We start from the raw sequence: 12,389 nt of genomic DNA on the forward strand, positions 1-12,389 counted from the left end.
AAAAAGATCAGTGGTTGCTGCAGAGTGGCAGAGGAGAGAGGAATGAATAGGTAGAGAACAGAGGATTTTTAGGGCAGTGAAAATCCCTGTATAATACCATGATAGTGAATTCATGTCATTATGTATTTGTTAAAACCCATAGAAGGTACAATAACAAGAGTGCACCATAAGGTAAACTATGAATATTGGGTGACTATAATGTGCCCATGTAGGGTCTTCAGTTGTAACAAATGTACTGCTCTGGTGGGGGTGTTGATAATAGGAAAGGCTATGCATGTGGGGGGCAGGAAGTATATGGGAACTCTCTGTACCTTCTTCTCAGTTTTGCTGTGAACCTAAAACTGCTCTAAAAAAAAACAAAGTAAAAAAAAAAGAAAGCAAAAAACTCCATATTCATTAACCCAGACATACAATTTCTTATAATGTGTAACCAAGACATTATTTCAAAAAATTATTCTTAACCAGTGAAGTTCACAGATCTCCTTATTAACCTTATAAAATTTTTACTGATAGACCTCCTCCCCCTACCAAAGAATGTGCATACTAACCTATACACAAGCATTACTTACAATTTTGAAGGTATACAGACCCTAAGACACTTGTGCATGGACCCACAGTTTCCTTTCAAAAGAAAGGAAGAGTAAATAATGTGTATTTTAATATTAATTGTGGAATTACTTAGGGTAGTGAATGAATGGAAGCAATTTAAATAACAATTATATTATATTTCTTATATATAATTATATTTGAATAATTCAAATAATAATAGAATGTCTAAATAAGTCATAATAGAACAAATTGGAATTTAGCCTTTAAATTAAATGTTTACCATGGTACAGTATGATATACTATTTTGTAAGTTATAATAAACCACAGTAGGAAAATAATGGTGATATATACATATATATTACATATATATACATATGTATATATGATATATACATATATATTGAAAAATGAGAAGAAAGTATATTAAAGACACTGCTTACTATGGTCTTAGCATAGTTGAATCCATGCCGATTATTTTCTTATTTTTCACACTTTCAGTAACATTATTTTTAAAGTAAGATAAGAAAGCAAAGCAAAAAGAAATTTATTAGTTAAATCTTTCTGTTGTCTAACTATTCATGGTATCACGTGCCTAACTCTTCTTTTTCAATGGAGAAAAGACTCACAGTGATGCTTATTCATTTTTTTAGCCGTAATGAATGGACTCAGCAGAACAAATATTTTTTAAATCAAAATAATTCCCCATTTCTCAAACTCTGTGCTATACGGTACTTTTCAGCTTTATTTGGATCCAAGGAAGACTGCAACTCCTTGTATCTGTGTATCAGACATTTTAATTCTCAAAATATGTTTGCATCTGCCTCCGTAATTGATTCAGTAGCTTCCTCTGTGTTTAGCTTAAAATATGGGAGCATTCAGTGAAAGGTGTCAATGAGAAAATAAGGAGAGGTTAATAGATAATAATTTCTTTTTATAATTCTCCCTATTTTTTTCTATCTTTTTATCTACACAAATTTTCATAAACTTTGTGTCACGTTAGAAGAAATGGCAAAGTGGACATTTTAGTATATTTAAATGTTTGCACATTTAAATATACTAAATAGGTATAATTAATGCCCAGTAGAAGTTCTAAAACATTAAATATTATTATGGAAAGAAGAGTCCACTTATGCAGAAGAATTATGAAAAAACCGTATTCAAACTATTTGCCAGTATTTCTCTACATTATTTTAACCTTAGATTTGATTTGATTTTTACTCAGTATTTTACTTGAAGCCTTTACAAATATTGTTATTGGTTTGTATTTTGGTCATTGTTTAAAGCATGATTGCTTTGTTTTACTTATTGTTTTGTTCTTTTATGTGAATGGATGATTTTGTCTTTGTCTCTTAAAAAATGGAAAATGCTGTTGTAAAAAACAATAATAAGGTTGAAAAGTTCGTTAACAATATTAGGAAAATTAAAGGGCCCTGGGGTATGTCTGTATATGAGAAGATACTGGTTAAAGTCATGAACCTTATAATCACATTTGAAATGTTCCTAGTTTATTCCCCCAGTGATACAACTCAAAGAACAAAGCTATTTTTTCCTACCAAGTCACATCAATGTCTCATTTTAGCTGAAAATTCCCTGTTTAATAAAAGAGAAGTGAGATAAGAGGAACATACAGTAAGAATCTAACCTAAGGGAATGTTTGAGTGTCCAGCTTCATCATAGCCTTCTGAAAAGGGATGACAGGGAAATGATAGTCAAGGATTTCTTCCACATATGTAAACTTATGTGAAGTCAAGATTATTACTAGATAGACTATTAAATTCACTTCTTAATTTTTAATAAGCAATATGATTTCTCTCCCTGGAAACAAAGTGCAGACGTAATGGAACTTTACTAGGATGTCAAGGGACATACAGCTCGTATTATTTCCCATAGCCTTCATATCCCACACATTGGTGGACATCATTCTGAAATGTTTTCTTGGAAGAAGGTAAAGGAGATACATATACACTCCTTGAAACAAAATTATTATCACAGGCACAAAAGATCAGTTTTGGTAAATTTATTTTAAATGACAACTAAAAATATTCTGACCATTTTGCATGTATTCTTCTCTGTGTGATTTACATTCTTTGTTTAAAATATGATTGGTCAAATATATTAAGAAGAAGTGAATTTGTTTATTTAGATTTAATGTGTACAGTTGCATCCTTGAAAAAGTAAGAGCCAATTAATTTCCCACTAATTATCTTTAAAATATATACATTGGCTACTGGAAAATGTGTAGTGATTTTAAGGTAAGTTTTCCATTCTTCCATTTGTTTCAGTTTGAACAAATGTATCTATTCTCCAGACTTTCATTGGTAAAGATAAAATTCAAAAGCAGGCTATATAGAACAAACCTTAAAAGATAATCACTATATTTTTTTTGCTGTAGGCATTTCCTAAGAAACATATCTAAAATCAAGGTCTTCCATGTCATAAGAGTTTGGAGTGTCACATACTTGGGTGACCCGTAAAGGAAAAAATCTAAGGAAAAGGAGTACAACATTGAGTTTTAACACACCATGTGTACTGTGCTGTGCGTGTGTGTGTATGATTGTTTAAGCCCTTACATTTAAATTTATTTCAGAAAGATCAATGTAAAGTGTAACAAGGCTGTATGAGTGGTTTATCAGACATCTAAATATATTAAAAACAAGTTAAGAAAATGTGAATTTTTTCCCTTCTATTTCAATTTTGTAAACAACTATATGGAATCCGTATAACTTTAAAAACCAACACAGTTTAAAGAGCTGTACTGTTTTTGATTGAGGTTTTCAACATTCTGTGTTTGTTTTATTAAATACTTAGGAATTCAGATGTTGCCCTCAATGAAGATAAATTATAGATGGGAGCATTAACGCTACTCAGGATGCTGCTGGACGAGCCAACAGATACTAATTTGTTAAAAACAGCAATTACAACCAAAATTAAGTAAGTAACCTCTGCATTTTTTTGGTCTATTGTGTCCCCCACAGACAGGATTATTTCCAACTATAATGTGAATAGTGTCTCCAGAGAATTTATTCATTATTAATTGGAGAGTTCATGTTAGGAAGTTTGAGATGCAAATAATTGAAAATATCAGTAAATATCCTGTGTATCCAATGAGAGTGTGTCACAGCTTCTGTGAGAGAAGAACAGCTTCAAGGTCTCATGCCTTCTCTGCAGAACCCTTTGCTCTGGCTTCAATAAAAGTTCACAGTTTAAAAATCTGTGGCGAATACTCAAAAATCTGGGGCAAATTTTGATGCTCAGGCTTTGAAATTAGATATTTTCTTGGCCATCCCTTCTTCTTTATTACCTGGCCTAGGTAAATTTACTTTAACAACAATCACAAAAGGGATCCTGTCTATTTCTCCATGGAAATTAAATGGAATATTATAAATGTAAGTCATTCACAGGTTGATATACAGATGCCAATAACTTTGAAGTCTTACAGCCATTTTCTTTCCAAAGGGTTATGTTACTGGATGACAAATAATGAGGTAAAGTCTGAGTTGGAATGATTGGATAACATTCCATCCAGTTTGAAAGGGAAATCATAGATGAACTAGATCATCCTCCTTCTTTGACAGATGGGGTCATGGAGCTACTATTATGCATACATAAATCAGAAGCTTTCACAAGACAACTTCCAATATAAAGATTTTCTAATTCATTTCCAACAATAAGAATTATTTGCTGTCGCATCATTAATGCTTTCATAGGCAACAATACACATGCAATCAATACAGGTTTTTATGACAAAAAGTTATCAAAGTACTAGAGGCCTAGTACTTTTAAGTCTGGTCATCTCTGCTAGTATCTTCACATCTTCACTGGGTATCCAACATTAACATGTGGTTTCCCCACCACCATTCTGCCCTTACCACAACTCCTTACTAGAGTTCAGTGGGCACTAGAAGTCAAAGACACCTGTTTAGGCCCCTTTGAGAGAGCTAATGGTTAAATTTGTAAAAAAATATATTTGAAATTATACACTATAGGGACAGTAATCATATATACCCATAGTTTAATCTTCATTTCTAAGAGAGAATCTAGCAGACATTCTGCTCCAGGGTCTTTTGAATTTTCCAACCCAAGGATATTTCTGCTTACCTTAGAAAGAGAAAAAACTAGAAAATGCCTGTATTACCTAAACATTGCCAAGTTGGCTGATTTCTAAATGATATTATTTCGTTGGCATTCCATGAGGCAATCACTTTAATATTTGTCAAATGAAGCAAAAATAAAGCCACCAAAATAATCAAACTAAATGTAATATACATATATATTTTATACACACATATATACTTATATATGTATGTGTGTGTGTGCGTGTAGTCACAGTAGGAAACAGATTATTATGAGAGAACGATGTTGACCTTAAGGAATGAATGTCTTCCTTTACCCTCACTATTTCTTTAAAAGGGAAAGAAAGAATAAAAGAGGAAGAGATAAAGCTTATTTAAAGGCCTCATTTCCCATGACACATTGGGATGCATTTAAAATTGAGAACAGCCCAGAAGCATTGTGCTGGTCTTTCTTGGATGAAGACTGAATTTCTGTAGACTAAAGTACAAACAGAGTACAGACATGCTATCATTGAATACACTGTACTGAATCTATACAATTGAATAATAATTTAAAAAGTATTCTTTATATATAAACTGTTTCCTGGATACCAAAAGCTCAAATAAAAACCCCACCCCTCCTGCTGTGTTCCTAGGTATACTATATACTCATTTGGGAAATGTTTCATAGCACTTGTCTAAGGGCAATATTTTCTGGTTTACAGGGCTGGAGTCAAAGGAGTCACCATCCCCCCTCACTTAGGGAGTCATGGTTTCCTGTAGCACCATACTTCAAGGTAAGTGTGAGTGACTGATGCATACGTCAAGCATATTCTGGTGGAGACCTGGTTATTGAGAGCTTTAGCTAGAGTCGCCAAAAGCCCCACTCAAATTGTAGCTGTCAGTCAATTCAGAAGCCAGTGATCATTCTCTGGAAATCTGCTTGGCCCTTCTGTTCTCTTTTTGGTAGGCCTGATATGTTATGACCAAAACAGGGTGGTTGTGGAGTCCTGAAAATAGCACTGTTTCTCCTCCAGAGGACCTTGCTATTATTGATGCTTGGAAATAATGTAAATCATTGGAGATTTGATCTATCTACAAATATTTAGTCCTTCACCCATAGCAAGGTAGATGTTGGACAACAGTGTAAAACATAGAGCACTTAATGTGCATACAAAAATCAGAGAATTTAGATGCCAATTCTCCAACATAATTTCCACTCTTTCTCATTAGCATAAAATTGCTCATGTAGTTTGAACAACAGCATTCTATAGAAGTCACTGGCAAATCAGAATAACACACACTTTATAAAAAAAGACATCAGAAGATGATGCAGAGTGAAAAATAATGAGTGACATTCATTCTCCAGTAAATAATGAATATGCAACGAACTTAATTACCAAATCTCCAAATACCTATTCACATAAGAAATACAGGGAAAATGAAGCAAAATCAAAAGTGTCTTGTAGAAATAAATACTTCTCTGTAGGCACGTGAGCTTGAAGGACAAGGTATCGATGTCTCCAGGTGCTGGCCACGTTAGATCAACTTTGAAAGTCTTGATGCTATCAGCACTTGTCTGCTGGTGCCCAAAGAGGTGCTTTTTGAGTGTGGACCCTTTTCACGGGAGAGCTTCATATTCCAAAAGGAGACAAATGGCCACTGAAAGTGACCATTAATAATTGTTCTTTACGGAGGATTTTTGTCTCTACTACCAATTTGGACATAACTTTATCTCTAAACTTTACATCGGGCCGCCAGTGGATGTGTGTAACTTTCATACATTTTAGAACGCACGAGGCTGTTTATAATCACATCATATATAGTTCCACTTCAAAAAAAAAAAATAAGGGGTCAGATCAGGACTTAAGTTTGATTGACAACCTTCGATCTCCTTAGAGCAAAAGATATATTAATATAACTGCAGTGAAAGGTGTTAAAAAAGAAATAACTGCAGTGAGTCACAAAATACACAAACTCCTAATTAAGTGGATCCTGTATGAATCCGTTTAGATATGCAACAGGTAGCATTTTAGTGAAAAACCCAAGACAAGGTTGACTTGGGAGGACTTCCAGTGAATGTTTGATAATTGTGATAAATTTCAACTGAATAGCGTATCGAATATGCAAGTTATGGGGTTTTTATACACCAGTTAGTTAAAACCATTTTTCTAAAATTTTCCCAAAGATATACTATTTCTAAATGAGAATTTAGATAATTGAGACATTAAAAAGCTGTAATAATCCTTTTTAAGAGTCTAGTATTACCTCTATATTCAAAACAAAGGAACAATAGTAGGACAACTAAGGAACAGCATGAAGTTTTTGTTAAATATAAAATGCATTTCTACCAAAATGTTTTCAACATTTGAGACTTTTGAATTTCCACTAAACAGTGTTGATAAGAACACAGTGTTCTTTATTTTCCCTGTATGGCATTATGTCTATTTATGTCTATTATCAAAGAAAGAATGTTCTCAGAGAGCAATTTGCAATGTATTTTAAACAGAAACAGCTTAACCTTAATTAAGAATTGTGTATATTCAATATTTGATTCAGAAATAGTTAGTTACTTTCCTTTTCAGTGGAATGTGAGTCTTCCACAGGAAGTCTTAATCAAGGTTTTCCCAAACTTCAGTAAAAGAAATCTTTTATATACTTTCAAATACTATGCCTTTTTATTTAAAACAGTGTAAACATAACAACTCAACACCACCAATAATTGGAAAAAGACTGGTTATGTGAACACTAATGTCCTTGAATGCCCCGTGAAAATAAGGCTAAATAAAACAGACAAATCTTCAGAAGTTTCAGTTCACCTTAGCAGTGGTAAAAATATTGCTTTATTCCAAATGAACATACAACACAATTTACTGTTCTTTGGGGGGGCTTCCTGTGAACTGAATAGGCTGGGCTTTGTAATTTCAACAATTTATTCTTTCCATATTAACCACAGAAGCCAATGTCTTGGTCCACGCGTAGTAGACTTGCTACAAAAAGTAATGAGGAAAATGAGAAAACAAAGGGTAACTAACTATCAATTTGATCATTGGCTTGTATAAATAATTTAAGTACGCATGATTCAAAATACACATCCCCAACTCGCCTTGTGATACTGATATCATTAATGAGCCAATAGCTGTTCCTCTCAAAAATATTCACATCAGAATATAGTCTAGACATTGTCAAGAGTTTTATAGGACCCCACCATGCACGTGACCTTGATTTACTAACTGAACTTTATACTTAATGGAAAAATTTAAAGCGAACAGATCTAAGAGGGAAATTTTTTCTGAATATTAGATTCCCTGATGTTTCAGAACAAATTTTAGCAAGCTTAACGCACACACATGCACACACATACGCACGATGAACATATGTGCATACGGCATACCGGTGCTCGAGTGAGCAAGCCCAGACACACAGGCACACACACTGAGAAGTGCTCCTTTGGAGCCCCTAAACGATCTCAAACGAAAACATTTCTATTAGCTATTAGCATGATTTTAGTGACACGACAGTGTGATGTTTTTGTCTCTTTTTCTGTAATAATTTCTTACCTCCCTCTGAGATTCTGTGCCTTCAAATTTCAGAGGAAGCTGGCACGTAAGAGTGGCTAAGATTGCCCCATGACTCCCTCTGTCTCCTGTCCCTCTCCTTCCAGAGTCTTTGTGCCATTCTTCAAAAAGTAAATAGAAAACACTACATTTGTTGACATGACATAACCTGTGATGAGGCTGTCGAGTGAATAGAAATTTAGGGACTGGCAAGCCAAATGGCAAGGACCACCTGCTCACTGGCACGCCCACCCTGGGGATGCGTCTCTTCTCTTTGAAACCGGGTAACTGCCAGCACTTTTTTATGAGGTCACTGGCACTGTGGGGCGGAGAGTCTGAATTGCCCACATCTACTAAGAGCCAAAGAGGACAGTGTTGGGACTAAATGAAATTGTATTCAAAATTCTACCCAAAAGCTTTAGTGGTAAGCTTTATCCCTCCTGAAACGTTTCTTTCCCTTTAAAAAAATATTTTGTTAAAAAACACTATGAGGGTGATAGACTATTTGGTTTCTTCTAAGTAGATGCTCTTAAATTAATGCATATAAATAATTTGTATTTAATCTCCTCTCTTTCCTGTTGAGCAAAGCATAGAACGCACAGATTCTTACATCTCAGGTCACTTGGTCAACGCAGGGTCTCTTTGTATTTCATTTCTTAAGACAAATTGGGCCTCTCGTTCTGATTTGGCTGTGGAACTCAGGGGGAGAAAGGCTGTGTTTTCACTCGCACTGTCCTCGGTTTCTACGCTGGCCAGTTCGTAGTCTTCTGACCGCCTGGCACCAGTCAGAATGCGGATCTGCTCCTGGACAGTTTCCAGCAATATTTTCACTTCTTGCTGTTCTGCTATAAGACAATCGCTGACTGGAATACTCACATGGACAATATCAGCAGAGTAGGAGTTTTTGCACCATTTGATGCTTTTGACTTCAGAAATCCCTGGCATTTGCATGCAGGTTTCCTCTAGACCCACTGAGGGGATGATGGGCACGGAACTGGCCCTTGGGGATGAATATCCCATCAGGTCCGTTTGATCCAAGCTATTAAAATAGGAGTTTGTCTCTCTCGAAGGCAGTTGCATATTTATTGATGCATTTTGTTGGGTTGTTAAACCACTGGATGAATACCTGAAGAAGAAACAAAGTGTTACATATTCTGTGCTCTTCCCATCTTCTTGAGAGCACTATTCAGTCAACAAAGCACTTTCCACATGCACCATCTCACTGAATTCTCACAGCAACCCCATGAGACGGATACTATGTTCCCAGTTAAACAGAGAAGTTAACTGAAGCTCAGATAGGTGAAGTGACTTGCCCAAGGTCACACAGAAAATAAGTGACAGACTGAGACTCAAACCCAGATCTTCTTACTTTAAGTCCAGGGATCTTTCAACACACCACAGCTGTATAGGCAGGTGGGATATAGTCTTCCTGACCTCTATCCTAGAATACAAAGTAAATGGGGATTGAGCAGGTAAGTGTGTGTGGCCCTTCCATAGTGACAAACAGGAAACCCATAACGGCATTACTCCACTCCATCAACCTGACCACCCTCTCAGCCCTGGTTTAGTCCAGTGTAGACTCCTTGTGGCCACCCTAGGTGGAGGCAATCAGGAAGCCCAATGTTAAGCATCAAGGTACTAAAAAGTCCTGAGTTTCTCTGCTTCTCACTGACTTTAGGGGGACCAAATCCAATTTCCACTGGCACTCTGCTCTTAGGAACTGCCTCACTGCCAGTTTGCTGAGCCTAAAAGATGGGACGAGAGGCACACAGTTCCTCTGTCTGCCCAAGATGAACGTGAAGTGAGTTCCACAGGGCCTCGACCAAGCTAGTAACGTTCCTCACATGGTTTCTGGAGCCAAGTAAGGTAGTTCATGGGTGCATGGTAAAATGGCTTGTTGAGAACGCCCTCGTGCCGTTCCAAGTGGTTTAAATATGCCAGAATCTGGCTGGCCCCCCTCTTGCTTGTTCAGAGCTAGTGAATTTTCCATTGCCTCTGAACCTTCCAGTGCCAAAAAGTGAGGCAGGGATAGCGTAGGTTCACGGAAATGTAGTTTGGGGACTTGAACAGTAGTATTTATTCTATTTCTCAATTCGTTTTCCTCAATTTTAACCTTAAACATTAAAATTTAAGCATAATCTAAACACGTGCATCCTCAATGTAATAAATCTCATTCCCCTTGTCTTACATTATAATGTAAATAAAAATCATGTTTATACATGGAAAGAATAATTGCAATGAAGTGTGTCGCATACTAAATATTAGAAACCTTTATTGTAAAGACAAGGTGGGAGCAATTTAGAGATCTGTCTTTCTGCCAGACAGTGTGAAAAGATGGGGAACAAATTTAGGTGTTATTGTGTCCTACCCTCTCTTACTGAGCCTAGTACGGAGTTGGCAATCAATAAAGTTTGATTGAACGGACTCAGGAATACAAGAACAGATCTTCAAGGTAAACACTCCCTTAATATCCCAGTCAACAGGAGCTAACAAACATTCACACAGAGCTTTCAAAAAGCACTTTCACCACTCATTATATCCACTGATTAAAAAAACAAAACAAAACTGTGCGGTTTATTTATTACCACATAATGGATAAATAAACTGGACTAAGGGATACCCAAAGGGCTTGCCCCAAATCACACCCTTGGTAAGCAGCAGAGGAAGAAGTTAAACCCACGTTGTCTTGTGTTAATTGTTACTATCAAAGCCAGAAATGAGTGGGCAGCTCAAACCTTTTTTGAGATGTAAAACCTACCTGCGCCAATTATATAGCCACATACAAAGAAATACCCTGGGGAACCTCAATGACTTTCTCCCTAGTGTTCTATGACTGAAAATCTGAACCTAAAGTTTCTGATCAATGAATCAATTTCAACAAGAAGAAAGGGGACAAATTGCAGGCTTTTGTGTTCTTTCCTTAGCACCATTAACGTGTATGAAGATACAGAATGTCTGCTATCAGATTCACCAATGGCACCGAAATTTAAGGAGGATAAGATCGTCTTTCACATGGATCATCAGAGTGTATCAGTGAGTAGAATCTACCAGGTTGAAATGTGATGGTGATAGTGCCAATTCTTAATACCTGGATCTAAACATTATTGGTAAAAATGATGGATAAAGGTGTAAGTATCTTAGAGGATTCAGTCAACTGTTGACGCTTCAGCAAGTCCACAATGTGACGCGATGTTGGAAAAATTAATAGTCTTGTTCAGGCTTCAGAGGCAACAATAGGCCTCTGACTAAACAAAGACCCTGAAAGGAGCTACATACCGAACTGCTGGACTACATGCAGGTCAGCAGAAACGGTGCTAACAAGTCTTGGGAACCAACAGGTAAGGAAGGGAGTAAGTCACGAAGCTTCCTCGGCCTTGGGAATCTGGCCAAATCCCGGGGATCAGTGAGCATCCTGAGACTTACGACTAGAGATCAGAGCGTTTATGATAATAGCCAGAGGGGCATATCTGCACGTAAGCTGATGATTATCAGTGTGCAGCTTGGCATTAAAAGCAGGACTCCTTCGGGCTGCACTCTGAACTCTCATCCATGGAGCGGGCACAACGCCCGGGACCTTCCACCTGGGACTCCAAATTGCTCTTCAAGGGATGTCACAGCGTTGCTCGCATCTGGATGGAGGTGCTTCCCCAATTTGGTGATTGTAAATACATTTCTTTCTTACTATTTTGCTTATCTCTGTGCTATAACTAACGTAACAAGCTTTCTTCTTTCTTACTTAAGTGTTGAGGGGTTACTTTGCCAACAAACCCTCGGAACTTGAAACTGAAAGTAAGTCTTTCGGCAAAACACGTGACTACGAAGTAATCAAAGGCAATTCAAGCCAGACTTGGAGCAGTCTTCTCATATGCCTGCGTGCTGACTGAAGGAGTTGACTTACACATCATCTCACAAGCCAGGTATGGATCCCATGTTGGCAACAACTGAAATCTGAAAGGCTGCCCTAACATGAAGATGCACTTTAAACAATTAGTTGTGTTTGGGATCAGAGAGGATTTCAAGTCTCACCACCATTACATGCTCTGGAATCTTAGGCAAAGGTAGCAGCCTTACCTTAATTCTCTCATTAATTAAAACCATCAGGTAGCAATACTGATCTAGAGGGACTGCTCTGAGGACTCACTGAAGTAATGCCTCTTCACTATTCCCTTCCTTCCTAGAGTTGCTCCGAGTGTTCTAGCACTGGTCTTTAATTAGGAGGTGATACTACCCT

The 12,389-nt window shown here is 36.8% G+C and overlaps 1 protein-coding gene across 10 annotated transcripts in view; it reads right to left on the bottom strand.

Moving 5' to 3' along the window:
* Positions 1 to 2,383: 2,383 nt before the first annotated feature.
* Positions 2,384 to 12,389, bottom strand: part of NRG3 (neuregulin 3) — a 1,064,106-nt gene continuing 1,054,100 nt past the window's right edge. For 3 of the 10 annotated variants that reach the window (XM_060285922.1, XM_060285923.1, XM_060285921.1), the window contains exons 9-10: positions 9,528 to 9,599; positions 2,384 to 9,284 (exon numbers count right to left, since the gene is read on the bottom strand). In XM_060285922.1, the coding sequence (XP_060141905.1) occupies positions 8,777 to 9,284; positions 9,528 to 9,599 (580 nt within the window). In that variant the 3' untranslated portion in view covers positions 2,384 to 8,776. The remainder of the gene's footprint in view (positions 9,285 to 9,527; positions 9,600 to 12,389) is intronic. The other 7 variants (XM_030862776.2, XM_030862775.2, XM_060285926.1 and 4 more) reach the window with 3 other exon arrangements.

The sequence above is a fragment of the Globicephala melas genome, chromosome 16, assembly GCF_963455315.2.
Source record: "Globicephala melas chromosome 16, mGloMel1.2, whole genome shotgun sequence".
Taxonomy (NCBI): Eukaryota; Metazoa; Chordata; class Mammalia; order Artiodactyla; family Delphinidae; genus Globicephala; species Globicephala melas.